At 35.6% G+C, this 24641-nt stretch overlaps 1 protein-coding gene across 1 annotated transcript in view; it reads right to left on the bottom strand.

Moving 5' to 3' along the window:
* Positions 1–24641, bottom strand: part of LOC145695071 (putative methylmalonate-semialdehyde/malonate-semialdehyde dehydrogenase [acylating], mitochondrial) — a 54394-nt gene that overhangs the window by 12714 nt on the left and 17039 nt on the right. The window contains exons 5-10 of the mRNA XM_081771917.1: positions 21517–21671; positions 20683–20895; positions 15514–15760; positions 10878–11059; positions 9313–9492; positions 3110–3208 (exon numbers count right to left, since the gene is read on the bottom strand). Coding sequence (XP_081628043.1) covers positions 3110–3208; positions 9313–9492; positions 10878–11059; positions 15514–15760; positions 20683–20895; positions 21517–21671 — 1076 coding nt within the window. The remainder of the gene's footprint in view (positions 1–3109; positions 3209–9312; positions 9493–10877; positions 11060–15513; positions 15761–20682; positions 20896–21516; positions 21672–24641) is intronic.

The raw sequence follows: 24641 nt of genomic DNA, 5'->3' as shown, positions 1-24641 counted from the left end.
AACAGTCGTCTTTTTTCCCACAATTATATGCATGTAGAAATATGTTTGATTTCTATATTTTCTTGTAATTTCCGATTAACGTTCTTTTCGTCTTCTTTAGACATCTTGGCGACCGTAGGGGAACTTCTTCGGGTAGGATATTTTACAGGAATATATATACATATTACAGGGAGGCAACATTTCCTGGAATTGCAGTTCTATTGCAAAATGGACTTGGCTAATCCATTGGATATTCCGTACCATCATTCTTAAAATACATTTTTTTTCTTTTCTTTCTTCACAGTAATCCATGACTAAACATGTGTATCTTTATACTAGATATTTTCAGTATATTTTGTTGTCTAGAAACATTCTAGTGAATATCTTAGTGTTTAAAGATCGTAATTATATTATGTGTACTTGTATGCTAATGTGTCGTAATGTTTTTCTTCTTCTTTCAACTAATGCACACTGCAAGAACCCAAGTCGGAGAGTTTGGCATCATTTCACCTCGTGCAATTACAGCAGACAAATTGCGATGAAATTTCCAGTTGACACTGGTCCATGCATGGAAATTTGGAGTGGATAATGATACGCTAGTAAGAGCTATTTGAATTTACTAAGAAGATCTTCCGCAGTAGAATCGTCAAGAAACACAGAATTCAAATACTTAACTGATACTTGGTTAATCCTGTTATCCTAAAAACAAATAAGTACATCCATTTGTCTTTGCTGAATTACATTATTTACAGACTCATCGAAGGCCCTTAAGAATTTTAAGTAACTGGGTCTTAAAATATGGTGCCAAGCCATCCACAACAACATAGGATGACTATTCTCCCCACTGAAAACTTCTGAGCTATTTCACTATCAGGAAACATACGTTGCAACACCGCATCCAAACCAGTGCATGAATTAAATTAAAATGTCACATAACCATCTTCACTGACCATTTGGTTTCAGCGTTGTTACCTCCTCCTTGATAACAGACATGTTGTTTGAGATTGATACCTTTGACACTCTATTTGAAATTTTCTTCCTCTCACGATCACTGGATTTACTTACATTGGCAGGAGATGATACGCTAGTCTAAAAACTAATCAACAATGTATTTGAGTTCTACGCATTCTACTTAGAAATAAAATCCAAAACTTATAGTAAATTTCTGTGAGTTTTCTGAGAAGGACTTCCATTAGTGAATCCTTGTCTGCGTTGGGAAAAAAATGTAAACGACTGGAATCGAAACATCGTGCGAGAGATGTTAGAAAATGTTGCTGCACGTTCAGAATTCATGGAATTCTGATTTGACGGTAAATCTTGGATTTGAGGGGGCCGTTATGAATTATGTCACACCATTTGAAGTTACAAATGTGAAACCTAAAACTTGCGAAAAACTTCATAGAGGACAAGGTGTGTGGGATATGTTCTCCATTGTCTATAGTGGTATTTTTGAAGTTAGGACAGTCTATGGTTGTCCAGTGCTTTGGAAACGTAAAATTGAAAATAAAGCGGTGTACTTTTACAGTATTATACGAAAGTCTGAAATAAATGGAAATGATGATTTTGGCATTGCTACGAACTGTGTATAACTATTTGTTTGCTTTTGCTATGCCACCTTTTATGTTTAGCACTTTTTGAATGACTTATCATAGCTTGTTGACTCATTTTACTGAGTTCAAATGTCTTCTGGTACGAAACACAATGCGTTGATATGAATTATTATGGATTTCCTCCAACTATTTACTCCATTCAGGATACAGTGTGGAATCCACCCACTCAATACTGAAAATGACTTTCTGTCATTTTCAAAGTTTAATCTGAAATTACAATTGAATAAACTCAAGTCATATCAAATATTAATACAATAAAGCCAATCAATCAAATAAAATATAAATCCGATAAAAAGAGAAAGATATTAGAAGAAAATCAATAAAATAGTTTAAAATAACGTTTGTAGCTCAACTTACATATGGGTAATCCGTTTGCAAAACCAGCTTACTGCATTTGCTATTAGGGTTATTTTCCATGTGTTTAAACGAACATGTATTTTAATAGGGAAATGTGAAAATTATACTGAGAGCTGGAGTTTGAACAATTATTAAGACAAGTTAATATGGTTCACAGGTGAACATGACCCTTAATAGACCGAACTGTTCATACCCTATACTTAAATATCGTGTGCACATTTCCCTCTGAAAAGTACTTTCGTTTAAACGCATGCAATAATAATCCGAAACAGAAAATACAATGAGCTGTTTTTTCTCACGGACTACTCATATCAAAACGCACATATTTATTAGTTGAATACTTTTCAGCAATTTGCTAAAAACCTGATTTCATGCTACTCTTAATTGGTTTTGAAATGTAATTATTTTCTTTAACAGGAAATTCTAAAATTTAAGCCGACAAGCATTAAACAAACATTTAATTGGTAAAAGTTTTTTTAAAAAAATTCTTTGATATAAGCTGTCCCTCTATTATCTACCTAATCTTCCCCCTCCTTTACTCATACAATCAACTAGGGATTGAGAGTACTCACAGGATAGGGAGTTAGTATTAATATTGTCACTAAGTTCACAAAAAGGAAGACTGGTACAACCCAGTTCAGTTGGTCGCCTTAAGTTCTTCGAGTTCTTCATGCTAAGGAGTTTAGTCGTAAAAGAGAACTATATTCACAACGCTTTGCATGGTCAAAAACAGAGAAGTACGAATAATGTTATTGATTTTTTGTAGTATTAACCATTAAACTCTCTGACTTTTAAAGCTTCTCTAGGTTTTCAAGCCACTTGATAACCTTGTACGGATATTCCACATAATCACTAGTATTTATTTCTTGAACTTGTGGACTGTGAACTATTTAGTTTTACTATCTTACCTGTACTCAAAAGTTATCTACAATAGAGGAAACTAATCAGAACTGTAAGTCTACAAACAGCTTATTTTCTTAAGGAAGGAATACTGAAGATGAGGAACAGTGATCATTGAAACGTGTATGTCGAATTGCCATATGGGTGGTTTGATAAGTATTTTTTTCTGATGGTAAGTATTCGCTTATTAAAAACTAGCATAGCCACTCTATTCATCTTCTACAATTCGACAGATTCTGGATGGAAATAATAGAAGTACTAACCTGTTTTCCGTAGAAGTGCTGGTCCCCAAGAAAAGATCCTCTTGACCCAGTGAATGAGAACATTGATAATGGTACTGGTATTGGAACATTTATGCCAACCTATTTGTGCAGAGGAAATAAAAGTTACATTTATCTTTCTTATGTATCACAAAGTTAATTTTAATTACTTTAGATATTTTTAACTAGTGTACAATCACACTAGATCTATTACTTTACATTTATCATTTAAACTTTTCACGGTCGAAACATTTCTATTCTCTTTCACATCTTTCAAATTTTTCGTGTACTAGTAATTTTATAGGTTTTCAACATTTCAATCCATTGTCTTATTTTAGGAATAACAATCAGCTTGCTTCACGTTAAGCTCGGAAGAATACATACAAAGGTATGGGCAGGGGTGTAGCCAGCAGGTTTTTGTAGGAGGGGCCCGTAGTTTTTGAAGGGGGGCCAGCTACAATGTACAAAACCAAAAAGAAATATGTTGCAGCTAGTGTTTTGAGGCCTGAAAAAAAACGGAAAATTTTGGTTTCCTTCCGGAAAACTAAAACCACTGTTTTTAGCTTTATTATTATTATTATTATTATTATTATTATTTATTGCTTTTTCTTCATAAATTATATTCCTAGTAGTTTTTATTATGTTTAACTGAACTACTGCCCCGGACCAAACATTATACCTTTGCGCATAACTATTTCAATTTAAGCCCTTGTACACAGAACCCATTTATAAAGGTAACCAAGAAAGTTCTATCGCTTTCTCACCCACCACCTTCGAACTCCATATTTCACCTAAGACGTACCTGCAAGATCAAAACTAGTCCCCATCGACAACCTTCTGCCAACGTTCTGGAAAACCATGGATTCCATCGCGGTAAAACTTGGTGGATCGTGAAACGAAGGTATCAAGTACATTTTGAACCTTTACTAGGGATTTTAACTTGCTTCCTCTAAGGTGATTGTCCAAGCCACGGAACAGGTGATAATCGGACGGTGCAATACCCGGGAGTATGGCGAATGCAAGTGTTTCCCATCCAAGGCGAAGAATGGTGTCCCGGGTCATCCTAGCCACGTGGGGCTTAGCGCTGTTCTGTAACAGAAGGACCCCATTGAGATTCAGAAGTGCTGGCTCCAGAGTTTTGAGTTCTTGAACACGGCTCAACTGCTGACAGTACACAGTTGCATTGATGCTCTGACCAGCTGGTAGCAGTTCCCGACGCACGATCCCGCGAGCAGTCCACCAAACACACAGGAGGATCTTCTTCTGGTGGAGTGCTGGTTTCGACTGTTTTGGAACCGGCTCATGGGATGCTGACCAATGATGACGACACCATGGAGCTTCGTACAGGACCCACTTCTCATCACATGTCAGCACCCTGTCCAGAAGTGGGTTCTTCCACAGAAAGAAACACAGGTATCTGCTCGCGTTGCTTTCTGGCGCGAATGCAAATGATGTAGGACACATCGACCCAATTTGTAGTGTTTTCCCAGTTGATGGAGGTGTGCCGAATGGTTTCGCCACTCACACTGACTTGTAGTCCAGTTCCTCACATGTCTGGCCACTGTTCGTCTCAATTGCTGTATAAAGATCTTCATTTTGTACATGTGTTGATCTTCCGACCCGTGGTGCGTCTTCGAGTGTTTCGTCACTGTTCTTAAACTTGGTAAACCACCGCTGCACTGTCCGCGTAGTCACGGCACCCTCACCAAAGGCCTGGAATATCTTCCGCCCCGCTGCAGCGGCGTTTGACCCCGGTTTGAACTTGTACAGCAATCACGTCTTATGACTCTCTGTGGAGGTTCCATGTTCACTCTGTCCTTACGCAAGTTCTTGGTGTAAGTTAACTGTCACAACCAGGTAGTATGTTGGATATACCCACACCAACATCTGACCTTCGCCTTATCTCCATTCGCATTCAACTCACAGTGTGAGTGCCAATTGAACACAGACCTCCACATAAAGCGACAGAACTTTCATTGTTATTTTTATACATAATACTGATTTTCTTTGAATTACACTTAATTTCTTTAAGATTTCCCTGACAAAAATATTTATTTTCTATTCGTGACTTAAAAAACATAATTATTTTATTAACAGCTGTATCTCACTTCCTGTTTTACACCAAGTAGCATCTAAAGAAAGAGAATGAAATCCAAACTGAAAAACTGAATAAAAACGTTGTTTTTAACGAAAGTTTCCATGTGATAAAAAATGTTTTTTAAAACACTAGTTACAGCATATAAAAAATATAATGTACTTACAAAGGGCGTGGGTGGATAAGTATAGTGAAATGGCCACTGATGAATCTTGGGACAAGTGAGTGGTATGTAGGTACCCCCAAGATACATTAATCCCTCACGTTTCAAACCTCAACCCTCTTGGTTCATGAGAAATGGCGCAAAATCGGAAAAGTGCGATTAACTTATTTTTCAAGAATGGCTCGATCGATTTTGTTCAAACTTGGATTTATGTATAGGTACATACAAGGGCTTTGTCTGAAAAAATTAACAGCTCCCCCGACCATTATTTTTTTTCCCCTCATAATTGTGCTCGCAGACGATCAAAGATCAAAAGGGATTCAAAATACTGAATCAAATTTTTTGAGGGGCAAATGGTTGGGAGGAGCTGTTAATTTTTTCAGACAAAGCCCTTGTATGCACCTATACATAGATCCAAGTTTGAACAAAATCGATCGAGCCATTCTTGAGAAATAAATTAATCGCGCTTTCCGATTTTGCGTCATTTCTCATGAACCAATGAGGGTTGAGGTTTGAAACGTGATGGATTAATGTATCTGGGAGTACCTACATATAGTGCCGTAACTTGTGGGGGCAAGGGGGAGACTGCCCCCCCTTCCCTAAGAGAAGCTCCCGCCTTTCGAGGGGCCCATTTTAAGACAAAATTTTCTTACTTCATATACGATACGAACATGAAATTATAAATGAAGCATCAAACAGGATCACTACATTACATAAACAAAACATCACACAAAAGGTCAATAAAACAAAAATGAGTCGTGGTCCCATGTCAGTAAAAAATGTCTACTATTAGGGACGCTAGAAATAACATTTATTATTTTATTTGTATGGTTGAGATTTGCCAATATTGTCCCTTTAATTAATTTGTCATGTATGGAATGGACCCAGGGGCGTAACTAACAGCCCCACAAACCTTGCTGTACGAGAGGGTCCATAGGCTCCGGGAGCCCATAAAAAGTAAGAGAAAGATGGGGCCCAAGAATTAGAAAAACAACTTTTCTAAGGGGCCCAAATACGCGTATTAATGCTTGTCCCCCAGAAAAGATCTAAGTTACGACGTTGCCTACATACCACCAACTTGTTCCAAAATTCATCTGTCGCCATTCACTATACTTATCCACCCTTGCCCTTAGCTTAGTACCATAGTTTTATGGTACTTGTTAGAACGTTTGTCTTCGAACTGTCAAATACAAATCGCAGTAAATTGTGTAATCTGTTGTCACAATACCATACTATTTTCCGATCAGTATAAGAAAGAGATACCATACTATTTTCGAATCGGTATGATAAAATACTATTTTACCGTAAATTATTAATTATGTGTAAACTTTGTTATGTTTAAATGACTGAAGCGAGGTAATCTCACGATGATGTTTTAAAAGCTGGTTATTGGGGGGGGCAGGAAACCATTCGGGGGGAGCCTGGCCCCTATGGGCTCCCCCGTGGCTACACCTCTGGGAATGGGCAGCCTTAAGAGATACGATTTTAGCTAACTCATCCTAACTGTGAATACGTTTAGGTTAGGATAAGTGAGTTGAAGGCGCCGGAAGTGTTTTGAAACTAGCATTATAAGCATGTACAGACATTGCAGAGCCTGCAGTTAAAGCCGGGTGAATCAAAATAATGTTCCTGATTTCGTTATCTTCTTATTCGTGGAAAGTTTAGGGTATTTGTGCGGCCACTTGCTACAACTATGGTTGAATTGCGTGAGCGCATCACTGCAGCTCTGGCTGATATCGATCCTGACATGCTAGGTAGAGTTTGGCAGGAACTTGATAATAGACTACATGTGTGTCATATAACTCGTAGATCGCAATGGTGAACACATATAATATGTTAGAAAAAAAAAAAAACTTTCTGAGTTAATCAATCAGTGTGTGTAATCTCAGTTCACATACGTGTTATTAAAAGCAATGATTATTAAAATTTATTGAAATAGGGAACATCATTTTGATTAATCCTGTATAGATCATTTCACGTACAATGTCGCTGCTCAATTCAGCAGAAATTTGCTACGTCACAAAAATAAAGATACTAAAGCAGAATATTGTTAAATCCCCAAATTAAGAATCGCTTTATTGTGTTTTGGTATTTAGACAAAATTGTAGAGTAGAAGAGCTTAACTCAGGGTTCAGTCACGGGGTAAAGGGGGAGAAATGGGCACTCACTCATTTGTTTCCGAAAAGATTTCATGTCCGCAAATAGAGTTCGCCTATTACGTATTTAGTTAACTTGTTTTAATACTTATAGGAAACGAAAAATGCAACAAAATACCAAAGAAAATATTTTTAAAGAAGCATTTTAAACCGGGTCAACACACTAAAATAATTTTAAAAATTGTAATTAAGCATACGCATTGTTACTCTTATTTGCTTAACTGAATGCACATTGTTGCGAACTTATTCCTATACTATTGGATAGTGTCTGAGCTGAATCTTAGTTGTTTTTATTTCAAATAAGGTAGCATATTGCAAATGGCTTACCTAATTTTTCATATCCAAAATATTGCTTAAGTTGCTTTTAAAATAGTCATTACAATATACTCGGATATATAGCTAGTCAATACATGCTCAATATATCCAACTTTTTCGTTGGGAAATCTCTTTGAGATGGCCACACTCATACCCTCAATACTTTTGGGTGTGTAAACTGTAAAGCACAAAGTGGTTTCCTCTCTAAAACTTTCCAATAGTTTCGAACTTGTAGTCAGCATAAATACTACCTGAATGCAGAAATCATCGCACATCAAATAAATAAGAAAACTTCCTTAGTTGAGGCTTTTTTTTTTCCCCCGTGTAAAACGATACCTTCTTCACTCCCTATTAGAATCTTAACCGCCGTTTGTCTGCTACGTTTCGCATATGGAAATCGTGGCGCCCCTTATACATGATATCGGTAAATTTTGCCACCTTCCGAAACAAGCATGTCTCGCCATAAAATTTACAAACTGAAAAAGGCTGATACCCAACTTCAAAACCCTCAATCTAACCTAGCTTCAAGATTTTTAAGTAACCTCCAATATAGTATATAAAAGAAATGAAATATTACTATTAATCTTGTTAAATATACGTGTTTATATTAATACACCAAAGGAGTCGGAAGAACTTTGCTTACTCTGTGTATTAATTATGTAATAACTTCTATCTATAAGCTGAACTTTACAGGAGTCAGAGATTTTCCCCAAACCTCAACTTAAGCTTACTGGACAAGTCAATAGACAGTTTGTGGCTGCAATTAAACGAGACTGGAGGAAATGCTCAACTTCGTAGTTCAAAAGATAAATAGAAATCATGCATGGTAGAGTAACAAAGACTTCAACAATATCTTCACGTGTCAGTAGGTGTCTTTTCTGTACATTATGGAAACAAAATGATTAAATAATACATTTCTAATGTGTCAATTGTTAATAAAATTGCTGGATAAAGAATACACATTAATTTCACGAAGGAGATAATTGTATCTAAAGCACCACGGTAATTGATCAAGAATTTGTTTTTAAAAAATTTAATATTGCGAACTCTGCTTTTAAAAGCAATGAGAACTTCTCCCTACACTTCATTCGAGAAAAAGAAAGCCCAACTTATTGGAATTTTCTTATTTGACGTAATATATTTTCAAGACAATTCTTAACGACACAAATTTTTTTCAATATAGTCTAAAGAAAAACAAATATAACCGTGCCGGACGGTAAAAATTAGAATTAGACGTACTGTAGTAGAATACATTTGACAATTCTGTGGAATTTTTAAAGTGATTAATCATTCTAATATTACTGAAAATTTAATCTACATATTTAAGTCACGCTTTCCCCTTCAATATCACATTTATTAAGACATGCTTCTAAAACAACTAACAGAAAATATTAATACTTTCTATTTCTATTTTATTCTCGTTCCATTTTATATTCACAACTTCATTAAATTTTATTACCTCTTACACTATACTAACCTGTCCTACATCAATTTCATGTGTGAATTTCCTAGCAGTTGCTCCATTTGTTGTGAAAACTGCAGTGCCATTACCATATGGATTTTTATTGATGAGTTCTATGGCTTCATCCATCGAATCCACTGTAAGAGTAAGTAAAACAGGTCCAAATATCTCCTCCTTATAACACGTCATATTTGGCTGAAAGTAAGAAATATTACGTAATGATAATTAGTGTGTAAGTCAAAAGATATTAGAAATGAACGTTACGTTACGATTCAACTTAAAACAAAAACAACAACTTTATGGTTTAAAAAAAAGCATGAGTCTCAACGTGAATATTTTATACGCTTACTGGTATTATGTTTAACTTAATGTTAGCCAGTTCTTTTTTCTGACGGTAATTTTTTCTGAAGATAAAAAAAGAATTCTCTAGCCATTTTTATATTCGTGAAATTAATATTTTCAATGTGAAATCGATTTGGAGCAGTATATTTCATGCATTTGAAACGTAATATGATTAATAGTTTGCAGCCCCTGCTAATTTCTTCCATTTGTTTAGATTTCTACGGTTGCTTTCGCTAAAATTCCGTTTAAATGAAAGCCATGCAGTTCATGGTTTCCGCGAATATCTTCAGGAAAATAAAGTCGCGGGTTACTATTAAAATTTTTGCATGCTTTAGCCACAGTTGCAACAACGACATCGCTGCTTGTAGGACATACTTTGCACTGGTGTTCATCAGGATAGTACAATTGCCTCTCATAGAGTTTAACTAGCAGACTCATTGCTGCTCCGATATTGTCATTTTGCGGTTGATATCAAAAACAAAAAGCGATGTAGGACGACATGTTAAAAGTGTGGAATTTTCCAAGCGAAATAACACAACCAAGGAAGTTTGCATTTCTTAAAACTGCAGAATCGTTTAATCATGATATTATGGCTTCTATTCTGTAAGATTCTGATGATTGCTTCAGTTTTCTGGTAAGCCGAACTATTAATTAAAAATACATATCAACATTAGCGTCACATTAAGTTGTCACATTTCTTACTGTGGTTAATATTTCCAGATTTGCGCAAAGAAAAAACCGCGATTACAATTTCATTCGAGACTCGTTCTACTTTAAGGAATATAAGGAATTCAAGTATGTAATCCAAAAGTTCTGACAGACTTGCTGACGTATTATTGCTAAAGGCGTACACAAATAATAATATTCTTTCTTCAAACTCACATATGCATGATATCCCATGTGGGAATGCTATGGGAACAAATATAAAATTCCTTAGAAAAATAAATGAAATATTTCAGTTTAATGTCCCACAAGTACGCCCTCTATATTACGGGAGACAATAATTAAAGTGAATGATGATAAAAGAATTGGTGGAATGAGAAAGTAGGAGGAAACAAGAGTACCCGAGAAAATCCACGGACACGATGTTGTTCACCACAAACTCACTTGGCCGGGGATCGAATCTGGAACCCCACGCACCAGAGGTAAGCGCTCTGCCATTGGGCCACAGTGGCCCCCAAAATTGGATAGAATAAACAAAAACGAGGAAGAGGCAAGCGAAAGGTGAATTAACTTACCTTCACGTCAGTAAGAATTGTTGGTCCAACAAAATTGCCCTTTTCAAATCCAGGTACTTTCAAATTCCGTCCATCCAAAATACACTTTGCTCCTTGATCGAGGCCAGACTGAACCAAAGTGCATATCCTTTGCTTTGCTTGTGGTGATATTACAGGTCCGAAATCAGTACCGGGCACATGACCTGTAAAATTGAAAGCTTTAGTTTAGAAGTCAGAAGCAAAAACTGAACAGAACAATTTTTGATATAATGACAATTTTTCATCATTAATCGTGCGTTTAGATACTAAGACAATTTGTTAAGCACAGTCGAATAAAGATCAAAACCTAACTATAATGAGGACTGAAGTTTGGTTCTGCAGTCCATGAAAGCACTCCTGTCAATCAAACGTATACATATTCAGTAGGATCACGAAGGAATTAATAAGATTAAAGTAACAAATAAAGGCATTAAAGAAAGGAAGGAAGAACGAACGAACGAACGAAAGAAAGAAAGAAAAATCATAACCAATATGATACACTGATATTTGCATACTCTAATGGTACCCACATTTTCATTTCTTTTATTTTCTTTCCTTACATACATGCTCATGCTTGATATAATTGAATGAGTCGGAAAAGGTATACATTCCAAAAATCTCAACTTTAGAAAAATCGAAAAATAACTGCTTCATCGTCAAATATTATATATATATATACTGACGAATTACTATTAGTCGACTAGAACGCATTGTGTTATGTGAAAATATACACTGTGCGTGTGTGTGTAGCTATTTTATAGCTGAAACTGCAGTCAGCATGTTTTGGAATATGTTCTTTTATCATTCGAACTTTTTAAAAAATAAGAAAAGGAAATAAAAATAAAAATGTACATAATAAACCATTTACTAATAAGATTAAGTTAAATTAGCTAAAGTTAGATTAAATTAGGTTTGGTTGGACTAGTTAAGTTGGGATGGGTTTTAAAAAAAAAGAAAAAGAGAGAATTTTACTATTTTACACACTGTAATAATGGTTTGTGTAAAGTACAAAGTTTACACAAAGAAAACAGTACTTCTCAGATTAAGTGTGCAATAGTATTAAACCAAGTGTTAATCAAACTTCAGAAAATGTAGGGAGCTTTACAAAAGATGTGATCATCAATTCTTAAAATCAAGAAGTGTGTCACACTGAACTCATGAGACAAGGCATACAAACTTATTTATTGCTTGTGACATACTGCAGTGCAGGTTATGCGTTTCATAGAATAGTACTTGGAAGATGAATCGTGTTTCTTTAAATCTTTTGATGGACTATGCTTAGCAACATTAAACTTTTCATCAGGCTCATTAAAACTGTATCCTGTTCATTTTTGGACCTGCCACTGTATATATTTTTAATGGTTCTTGTGTCTAAACAAGCAACGTTTATAAAAATTCGAATGATCTAAATCACCATTCATTGGCGATTTATTCGAAATACACTTATTATCGAAGTTGAATGATGATAGAGCTTTTATAAGGATAAATAACATTAAATGTAATTGGAGTAAACTTCAGGCCTGAATGAGAAGTAGCAATCAATTGTGCACTGAATTCATCGTGGCATGTGCACCAAAGGATTTTCAAGATTATACTCACTAATCATGTCTAGAGTCAAATATCTAGCTCCCTGTCATCTCAAGGACAGATCAATCAATAAATTCTTTTAGACACATTGCTGTTGGTATCTGTCCTTGCACAACTATTTCGTGTTTAACAGCACCTAATATGCAGTTCTTCTCTGGACGAACGGAACCCAGATTTAACGCATGAGTTTTCTTTTATAGGTTTTTAGTATCGTCAATTTTAATCTTGGTCTCACGTTTCAATGTTTCGCTTTGGCATTTTCACTTGGCATTTCGCAGAGGTCGTGATTTCCCAAGACCACTTTCTTGTGATTCATGCTTTGGATGCTGGAAATTACCTGTCACATATTGATTGCTTGGAGAATCAGATTATTGGGAACAAGCTGACGTCTTATCTTTTCTTCTTGGAAGGAAAGTTCTAATATGAGAAAGTTAAGCTCACGGAAGAAACTATCCTATACAGCCGGATGATGGTCCCGACGAAGAAGGGGGACGAATAAATGTAATGACCACTAACAGTACTAGCATGACACTGAGCAGTGGCATCGCCTTGTACAGTTGGCAAGAGCACGTGAGCCGCCAAGTATCGTGGGCTGTTTGCTGCTCCGTAAGATATTTAATAATATTTAGAATATTACTATATTGTCGCTTCGTTTCGATTCTTCGCTTGCTTTACCCCTTGCATTCCATCATCACACCACGTTCACAACAGAGCAGTGAGCGAGATAGGATGCTCTGTGGTTAGCACAGAACGCGGAAGGAAAACGCGGGCACTGAGGGGAGGAACTGCGGTCTCCTGACGTTCAAATCAAGATTTGCACGAGCAGCGTTGACAACACTATTGTTGACTTATTTCCAGTAACGTGGCGTTTTAAACAAAATCAAACAATGAACTGCAACTTAAAATATATAGAAGAATATAGTAGTACTATATAACTCATTCTTTCAATCAGTTATCTACATTTCTTTTTATCTCAATTTCTCGTAATGAAAATACACTAATGGAACAAACAAAATTACGGCTTTCCGAGATCATACCAAGGGGAATGGAAGGTTTACAAGCCTTTCCCAGAGATTTTTAACTAAATGCAGAATAAAATTAAATTTTCATTTATTTTCAAGACTTTTTTAACCATTTCACTGTGGAAGGCGACGGAAAAAAATTTCCCTAACCTGCGAATGTCGATTATAGTCGACGTGTTAAAATTTGTCTGTATCTTGGGTTTGTCGATTGTAGTCGCCAAAGATTTTCTGTGTGATTTCTATTGTTTATCGAAAACAATAGAACACAAACAAAAATGAACGGTACAACTTTGGCGACTACTCTCGACAAAGCCAAGATACGGACAAACAAATTTTAACACGTCGACTATAGTCGACATTCGCATGTTAAGGAAATTTGGTTCTGTCGACAAAAGTCGACTTCCTCTGTGAAAGGGTTAAATATGTATAATCTCTGATCTTTCTTTAGGCTACGGTTTTCTCTACCTAAATAAACTAAATGTTTGTAAGAAAAGCGAATAGCTTATCAAAATATGCTGTACTTGGTAATATTGCTACAATGGTAAAATCTTACCTTCTGTATTGTAGGAACCTGAAGGAAATTTTGGAATTGATTGTTTTCAACATGCATCTTTAACACATGCAAAATAGAAAAAGACGAAAATGAAATGAAATCTTTGAGTTTTACGTCCCGCAGTTATGCCGGTTAGGCTAAAGGAGACGGTGATGATGAGAAATGAATGAAATGGTGGAATGAAGAAAGTGGAGTATTGAGATTTGCAGTAATGTACGTTCAGCTGTAACCAGAAAGGATTTTTCATTGGAGGGGGCGGAACAGTAATGAAGTGTCTTGAGGTATCAATGCAAAAGTACACGGACAAAGCGTTCCTAATTAAAGATGCCTCTGAAACTATCATCATAATTTGATACATTACATGTTTCATGTATACTGTTAACAGTTCACTAAAGAGCATACATGCGGCAATTCAAATATACGAATGTCGACTATAGTCGACGTGTTATATATATAGTTGAGTTTAACTTCCCTTTCAACAGCGAGACTATATAAGACGGAACCTACTGATTAACGTGGAATCCGAACCACATGAGCTCCCTCCGGGAATCGAATCTGGGTCTCCCACGCCAAAGGCACGTACGCTAATTACTTAGCCACGAAGAAGCTCTTCAAATATACGAAATAGCAAACGTTTGCAGGCTTGATACTAATGGAGATTACATTTAGTATCTTGTGAAATTGATGGTGAGTCTGTAGAAAGAGAATGGCATACAATAAAATTCTTGACCATCATAGCAAATAAACCAAAGTTGACTTCGGAAACTGAAAGTTGTGTTAACATATTGAAGAACATGAAAGCATTTAAAGAAGTACCGTAGATCAAAATAGTTTCAGTGCATTAGCTATAGTATCAACAGTGAAAAAAAATTAAAAAACTAAACTTCAGAAATTATTGACAAGTTGATTGCCCAGAAGAACATGAGAAATAATTTCATATACGAATGAAATGGAGCATTTGTTTATAAATTGGCACTTTTCATTATGTGTAAATATATATATATATATATATATATATATATATAGTTACTTTCACTGATTATTTATAGTTTTTCTTATTTAGAATACTGAAAGAGTTCTAGAACAGAATTTTCTAACGACTGTGAACTACCGAAAAATTATGTCACGAGACGCCACTGACACTGAGTATTCCAGAGAGATGTTCCTTTTTCCACTCATGCATTTCTGCAGATCTCAGTATAATAGACTTAAAATTCAAAAATGTGCTTCTTGTTCTTTTCAAGGAGTACAGATACTTATAAAGAATAAAATACCTATTTCAGTTTATAACACAACCTATAGAGGATATGGTGTGTAAAAAGTCGGTTGTTTCCCCCTTTCATTAGTATATCTCAGTTTAGTTTGCCAATTTTCTGGAATATGTACCTTTTTCCACTCATTCATTCAATTGAGCATGACATAGTAATAGAAATAATACTAATAAATTATAATTTACCTGCATTTACTTTCAGCTTCTTCGCTCTTTCGACTAGATCCGGAAGCCATTCTTTAGCTTCTCCAACAAACACAGCTGTACTAAGAGCCATACAGCGCTGCCCTGCTGCTCCGAAGGCAGCACCAACCAACTGATTCAAAGTATGCTCTTTATTGGCATCTGGCATAATAACACCATGATTCTTAGCTCCCATATTGCTCTGCACTCGCTTCCCATTTCTTGACCCTCTTTCATAAATGTACTTTCCCTTGATGTGAAAAGAAAAGCTTATATTAATATCCAGACTATATTAAACAGTGCAGACACTTGATATTATTTTCCTATATTTACATTTCCTAACTTTTAGCATTCTTACTTTCTAGATTTATGGCACATTTAAACATCATAAAATATCCCCTATAAACTCTAATTGACATACAGTTTTCAGTTCTGTCCTTTGAGAAAATAAAGGAAGCGAGTTTTTTCAACTGGAAAATCTCAATCGACGGCACCCATGCGAAATAATAATGATAAACCACCTTAATAATATATATAGTTGAATATAATATATAAATTATAATATAGTTGAATATATAATATAGTATAATAATATATATAATATATAGTTGAAACAAAGAAACCCGAACCGGGAATGGAAAATAAATTATTTACCAAAAATAGTGAAAACGCAATCATACACACCAAGAATGATCCACTGTAAGCATTTTTACTATACTACTTCACCGTAATGAAGGGGAAGAAGGAAGAAAAGAATAAATATAGAAGAAAAAAGTAACTGTGAAGTGTCTAGGTAAATGCCACGTTGGAATATTGGGTCAATTGATAATCCTGTCCGGCTGAAAACTTAGAGAATTTAGTTGATAAGTGGGCCGGTAAAACTATAGGAAAAAGAAATAATAATCAATAAGGAGAAAAATTCATACACATATAGGAAAACGAACTCAAAAATTGTATTGTATATGTTATATATATAATAAAATTGATTTGTATTATATATGGATGATTAAAAACAAACAGCTTTAACTAACATGTAGTTTTGTTCTAGTGACTCAGTGTAGCGTATTCGCTAATGCTCTCACTTTTAGTGCAAGTGGTCCCGGGTTCGATTCCCGGGCCAGCCATCCTTAGTGGGGTTTTCCTGAGATTTCCTTATTCACACCAGACAAATGCTGGGATGATACCTAACAGAATGGTTCGAGGCCGCTTCCTTTCTCTTTCTCCCCCACTCTTCGGGCGGTGTGATCGCCAAGGAACATCATCCCTCATATGTTACGGGATTACATGGTCATAGGTGCCGAAAGCTCAGAAATCTAATTCCTAATTCTAATCCTGTGTTTTGTCCTACGAGATAAAGAAAGCAACTTATTCAATTGGCAAACTTTTCATAGATGATATATACAAGTGAAATGTATAAACTATGAAGAATAGTAAAAAAAATAATAAAAATTATAGGAGTTAATACAGAAAATAATTTTAAAAAAGCACGTAGCAAAATACCAATAAAAATTGAGGTGTATGATACACAAACTTGATAACCCTCATTGAACTCCTGTATTTATCTGATGCACTTTTCTCAAAATAACTTTTAATCATCGTAAAAATTATTCACAATACACGCATAGTCATTGAATAACGATAAATTAAAAAACGTAATTCGAATGGATGGTAATAAGACGTGATTTTGTACATTAATATATAACTTTAAATGCCTTTACCCGACAATTTGATTCTTGTAGTTTGTCAACGTCATTGACCACATCTCTTAATTTAAAAGAAACTTATAGAGATAAAAATAGTTGTATGGGAAAATGGAGTAAGTATGGTGTGGCAGCGTATCATAAACTGTTAACATCAGGGTACAGTTCGCGGATACGATGTTATATAAATATCTTCCTATCAGTTTCTGAGAGGCATGGAAGAGTCTGGGATTTTGAATTACGTGTGCAGTAAAGTCAAATGCACTGTTTGTTAAGTTTTCTGGGACTGATGAGGATTGGGGTGTTATTTTTCTGTTGAGGGGTGTTGGACAGTCAAACTGGTGCCGAATACAAAACTAGTTTACATCCAGGTTTCTGGCATTTCTTTGTTGGAAATACACGTGTTTAAAGGGGCCAGTTCTCGCAATGAAGGTGTGAAGGTTGAAAGGCCTTCGGTAAATGATTTTCGGGGGCGGAAGGAAAGTCCTTTAGGTTTTAGGTGAGGAACGAACGCGGAATAAACAAGATTCGTTAGTTTCTGTACGGAATGAAGGTTGGAATGGTATTAAGATTTCACAGAAAAGAGACCCGAAATAAAGGATTTTACAGTGGTGGACATTTATTTCCAGTGAAGGTTTTTGCACAACTGAATTGTTTGCTAAGGTTTAGAGGTCATACCCCTAGCTGAAGAGTGCTGACGAGATCTTGAGATGGCTGTTGTGGTGAAGCAATTGAGTAGTAAGCTTTTGCTACTTCGTGGTGATTTCGTATGGATTAAAAAAAAAAAAAAAAAAAAAAAAAAAGAGAGAGAGAGAGAGAGAGACAGACAGACTCAAGATTTCATATTTTTAAGCTTTTAAAACTGTCATCCTCTTTTCAAAAACACACACGAAAAGCGACAAAAGAGGAAAAAGAAAAGTCTGTCAAGAGTAACTCGGCCATATTTGGAAAATGTAAGAAATATAATGAAAAGACAAATTAAAGAACATGATATAAATAGGCTGAAGCCTGAGAATCGTGGTCACTGCACTTTCGTTTTTCGTATTTTCCTACTTTCTCCGCTCTCCTAGCTAATGATCCATTTAGCGAAAGTGCTTAGTTTCCTTTCTTTTAATTTTGTTGCGAGTAACTAACTTTGTTTCGTATGCCCACTTCTAAATTCTTTTGTTATAGTTATGAATAAACAGACAATTATTATCAATTTAAAGGAAACGCCTTAAAAAAGTGCAACATAACAGATTAATATGGCGTTGGACCACCTTTCGTCCTCAGAACAGCTCTGATGCGACGTAGAATAAAGTTATAGACGTCGTGAATGATAGCAAGCGCAATATTACACCATTCTGAGTGCAATGCATCATTCAGTTCCATGATGTTTCTCAAACCAGCCCGCAATAGCTCCAGCTGTGAATGGAATCATTATGGCGTCATTGCCCGTAAACAACTTCTGAACTATAGGATGCACGTGGCACCCTAAAATAGCGCCATAATTACAGAGTAATGTGACACAAGACCCGGTCAAAAATTGGATTTTGTGGCTCACAATATCACAAACCCGCTGCCGTCGCTACAAGCTCAAGCATTACATGTTTTACTGCTGGGCCGAAACGCTGCGGATCATACGCTTCTTTGAGTATCCGCCACACAAACACGACCCGCTGTTTGAAATAAGGCGAACTATGACTTATCTGACAATATCAAACGTTACTAGTCATCAATAGTCTATGTTGCATGTTCGCGACACTATTGGTGTCGTGCTAACTATTCTAATCTTAGTTTGAAATGAAATGAAATGAAATCTTTGAGTTTTACGTCCCACAGTTATGCCGGTTAGGCTAATGGAGACGGCGATGATGAGTAATGAATGAAATGGTGGAATGAAGAAAGTGGGAGGAAACGGGAGAACCCCGAGAAAACCCACGCACACGGTGTTTGTCCACCACAAAGTTCACTTGGCGGGAGCTGGGATCGAACCCAGGACCCCAAGCACCAGAGGTGAACGCTCTACCACTGAGCCACCGTGGCCCCTAATCTTAGTTTGAAGGTCTTCGAACATCGCGACGAGTGTAGTTGTGTGTGAATTACAGTCTGCAATCCTACGACGACGCAGGCGAATCGTTATTATGTGATTAAGTGGCTTGGAGCGTGGCGTATTGATAGAATACACGATGTGGGGCAAAGGGTTCCCATTAGACGTATTCCCGTGATTAGGTTTCCTTATCAACGGTTTTGTCAATGAAATCCAACCCCGTATTTCTGTATGTCAGTCGTAACACACGGCAGGCTATGATTTTCGACAAAGGCTATAGGAGATGCTTCATGAGTTTTTAATACTGCACCTCGCATAGTACAGGACATGTTCTGTAAAACATCAGTAATAACCTGGCGTCTGTTGCCAATCTAGACATCTTACATGTTTCCAATCAAGCTGTTTCCATTAAAAATTGATAAGTATCTCTATATACACTAACGAAAACGCATTTAAGAACATCCTGGATACATTGTCCGATTACAAATTTGTACCGAAAAATGTGTGTCTAGATAGAGTATTCTAATCTTAGTTTGAAGGTCTTCGAACATCACGACGAGTGTAGTTGTGTGTGAATTACAGTCTGCAATCCTACGACGACGCAGGCGAATCGTTATTATGTGATTAAGTGACTTGGAGCGTGGCGTATTGATAGAATACACGATGTGGGGCAAAGGGTTCCCATAGTAGACGTATTCCCGTGACGTACCGGAAGAATCTAGATAGAAGGGTCGTTCGGACCATTTTGACTAACAGGACATGACTGCCAGTGCAATCAAAGCACTGTGACCTCCTCCTTTCCTTATGTGAGCATATGAATACTAAATAACCGATTGATGGAATCAGGTCGATCCTGCGTTCCTCTTGCACGATTACCCCTGACACCTGCCAAGAGTGTCTCCGATCTTGTTTGGAGAATCTACAGTGACTAGGCGGATGAGGTTAGTAGTACTCAGCTACAAAAAGTCGTTTTATATCTTGGACACAGTAACGGTTTTGTGAGTGTCCGTAAACATGCAACTGAAAGGAAAAATTCGGTGTGTGTTTGCACATGTCATACAGAACCCACAAAATATTCTAGAATGAGGCAGAATAAGGTACACATCCCTTTCCTCTCTGGTCTTCATTCAAGCGAATATAAGTAGTCAGTCGTACATTCAATGCTATCCTCCGACTTCGTCATACACCATCTTGCAGCAGTATAACGTGTGTCTTCATACATCACGGCAAACTAATGTGTTCTATTTGTTATACGATTTCTATCGTGAGCTATTAGGTTTCCGGATCTAAGCTCAATCGAGTAATGTGTGCGATGTAGTGAGACGGCAGTGCGATATAGTGAAAGTAACTGGCAGCCGGGCTTCGATCTACCACATAGTTACTAGGTGTTTTTAATGCGTTTTGAACGGTATAAATATATTCAATAATATTAATAATACATACTGCTTGATCGGATCCAACAAACGAAATAGCTTTTATATCTGGGTGATCACAAATGAAGTTAACTGCTTCATGCTGTCCATGAATTACATTAACCACGCCATCTGGGCAGCCAGCTTCTTTTAGCATTTCTACAAGCATCATGCATGCTCCAGGATCACGTTCCGAAGGTTTTATCACTGAGGTGTTACCACAAACAATTGCAGGAGGAAACATCTAAATAAAAAGAGAAAATAGACAAAATGAAAATAATGTTAAATTTATTCATATTATACAAGATGTTCGAAAACAACAAGAGCAACAGGAAGTCTTTTAGAATATTTCTACCGCCTCTAAATAATCTGCGGTCTAAGTTTAAAGTATGTTTCTAGGCCTCAGCTTTTCTCAAGTCTGGTGTTCCTTCTTGATTTGTATTCACTTCAAATAAAAGAATATGGAAATTAAATTAAATAACAGGATTTCAACTAGGATAATTCTAGTTGAAAAATTATTTTAAAATTAACTTTAAAAAATTATTTTTCATGCACCGTAGTTGAATTTCACGAAAGAAAAAACAATCCAATGGGTGACTAATATATATATATATAAAATTGTATATCATCATCAATTTATTCTTTTAACACCCATACTCTAACATTCCGACTTTTCTCCTCTTAAATGTAACAGTTCGAAGATACAAATAAACTCACAATTTACAATCAACCACTCAGAACATGACTGAGTAATCATGTTCGTAGCTCTGAGGTCGGTTCCTTACGGAAATAAAGTTCTACAGGCTTATAGGATATAATCACAGGACATCAAACTAAACAATAATATAATAATAAAAAAAATTACCCATAAAGGAATCATAGCAGGAAAATTGAAAGGAGTGATTCCAGCAGTGACACCAAGAGGAACTTTATACGAATAGGTATCCATATCTTTCGATATATCTGGCAGAGTTTCCCCAAGAGTTAAACTTGTGATACTGCAGCAGTGTTCTACAACCTCTGGAAAAAGGATCAAAATATAGAATTTTAGATTATTGTAACCTAATTAAAACGATTTTTTTTTTTTATGTAATCACTGAAATGTTTGAAGTTTTGGAGAGAAAAAATTATAAACTTATTTTCTAGCATTAATATTACATTAGATTTAGTCGGAAATATATCCACATGTAAGTTAGCTATCTACCAAACTTAACGTTATACTTTCACTTCTTTCTTAGATGTATATCTTTTGAATATATATACTCTTAATATTAAACGAGCGAACTTTTATATCTAGCCTTTCGACTAGTAGTGAAATACATTGGCCTAACTAGAACATTTTCCTAAGGAGGGCCATGGCCCCTTAGTTCTGGAAATTGGAAGAATCTTTTAGAAGACCTTGTTATAATGTTGTTTTATATTTCCTTCTGAGTCCTCCTTACCTCGCTCTCATTATCATCTCTTCAAGTTACTTAGTTCTCATAACACGACACTGTCATGTAACAGTTCAGTGAAAATCTATTGCATCAGAAATTCGCTTAAAATTGTAATTTCATATATTCTGTTCCTACTAAATAACTACCTAAAATCTATTCTAATTATGAAAACTCATAATTTCCTATTACTGTTTTACTCGTGCAGTTCTGAGTGAAAGTACATTATTCATAAACGTTAATTATTATCTTCTGAGTTACTCTTATATCTAACAGAAACATAAATCAATATAGGCGTGGGAGACTTGGGTTCGATTCCCAGCGGAAGCTCATGTGGTTCGGATTCCACGTTAATCAGTGGGTCGCATCTCATATAACCTTGCTGCTGAAAGAGGCGTTAAACTCAAAATCAACTCAACTCAACAAATAAATATACAAGCAATGACGTAGTTTAAAATTAAAACTTTTCAAAAATCAGTCATGGGCTATTATTTATTCATTTCTGTATTTAACGTAAAGTGTAGAATCTTTTCTTTTTAAGTTTTATAATAAATCGTTGTCGTTTACTAGTATTGCAGCTTAATTACATAAACCTTTGCGAACAAAGAAATACATTCATTTTTTATACACAAAACATTTTTAACTAAAAAAAGAAAAACAAATAATGATATGTAAAACTACCGAATCGGAGAAAATAATAGTTGGCTAACTTCCCGTACAACTTAAATATTAAAAAAAAAAAAAAAAAAAAAAAATGTAATTAGAAGAGAAGCAAGTCAACAATACGGGAGGAGAAGACTTGTAGACGGACTTGAGGGACTCGTTTTCCCATAAAAGATGTTTGTTTTCTATTATCTTTTCAATGAAATATTAAATTACACATCTTTCAGTTTAAAATTTTCGGGAGGACCTATGATAAGTGGCCCTGATGGACAAGCAGAAGTGATTGTAAAATTTTAAACAACCAACATTTAATGAAACAAATATTTAACCAGCAGAACTGATTGATAATAATGTTGATAGCAATATTTTAACAGAGAGAAAGAAAGCGAATTAAATGATATAAAAGGACTTTTATTTTGAATCATTATATCAGATTTTATAAGCAGTATATTCAACGTTTCGCAGCATATATAAGTCAAGTCTTGTAATATTCCTGAATTACATATGAGCTTCTTAGCGCAATGTTGTAGTTGCATCGTTAGTATCAACTGTCGGGAAATATAGTTACAGCCAGGGGACACCCGAATGTGTTTTCTCTGTACCAGGGCGCACTCATGGAAAGTTCATCCGATCTGGACCGCTGGCAATCTTAGTAACCTGACAGATATTTGTGCACGTTCTTAATAAAACTACACTTATTTTAACAGAGAAATTATTAATGTGACTTAAAGATTTGATCTTACACTATATCTGTACTCTCTCCTTTCTTATAAAAATAATCTAGTTCTTTAATTTTTTCCTTTGAATACAGGTAAAGTATGGGAAGTCGTGTGTTCCAGAAATATAATGTACCAAGGGACATGGCACCTACAGTCTTTCTGAATTTCGTAGCAATTTTGCCTTCCTATCACTGAATTCAGTTTTCTATACTTCATTTGGGCAACATAAATTAATTGCATATAGAGAGAAATAAGTGAACTGGAAGGCAATATATGTTTGTTGTATATCAAAGTTTTTTTTTTTTCCTGACATTTGGAGGGTTTTTCTTGCTGCGCATAAGTAGAAGTAACAAGTAAATGCTCCAGCATATTTAAGATACCTATGTATTGCTTCTACATTCTGATGCCTTTAATTTATTATGCACTCCTTTCGTTAAATTTACTTTTATTTATAAATACCAAGGGACAAGAATTTTCATATACCAAGGAACAATATTCAGTATATGATGATAGCTATTTGATGTAGCCCTAATAAACTTATGAATTTGTATTTTTTTAAACCAATATGCCTAATTCCATACTCATTGCATGCTATTTCAAAAAATAATGTGATAAATCTGCAATATTATTTGTTTTATATAGCATTATATTCCTTGTATTTACAAAGTTACCTGACAATGCAAAACTTTCCATTCTATTGAGAATGAAGAAGCAAGCTATTGTTTCTGTATGGCTGTTCCTAGGTACAATAATTTAAGTCCCTTGGTGCATGCCCCCTTCCCCCCGTACCCAAAAGACGTCATGACTTACCCAGTTAAAATTGATCCGGCTCTTGTTATTCTTGCGACATCCATTTAACTTTTACAGTATGAAACTAAAATATCAGGGTATCAGGAATATAGGTCTATTTTTTTTTCTTTAGCATAGCGTAAATATACTCACTTTTCAAAAGCCAAATATAAAAAGTGTTCCTGGAGTGCACGACTTCCGCTACTTGGAAATTATTTATCGTTTACTCGGGTGCAGAATAACTTCGTGTCTGTGTTTTGCAACATTGTAACCCCACCACCCAACTTTTGATACCGTGCACAAAAATTTCTGGGTGCGTGCCTTGTTATAGTTTATACCTTAAGAAGGTAACCACAAACTTCAGTTCATTATTATTATTATTATTA

Source organism: Thermobia domestica, chromosome 9, assembly GCF_964235325.1.
Source record: "Thermobia domestica chromosome 9, izTheDome1.hap1.1, whole genome shotgun sequence".
Classification (NCBI taxonomy): Eukaryota; Metazoa; Arthropoda; class Insecta; order Zygentoma; family Lepismatidae; genus Thermobia; species Thermobia domestica.
Note: the sequence above shows the minus strand (reverse complement) of the source record. Positions and strands in the feature narration are given on the sequence as shown.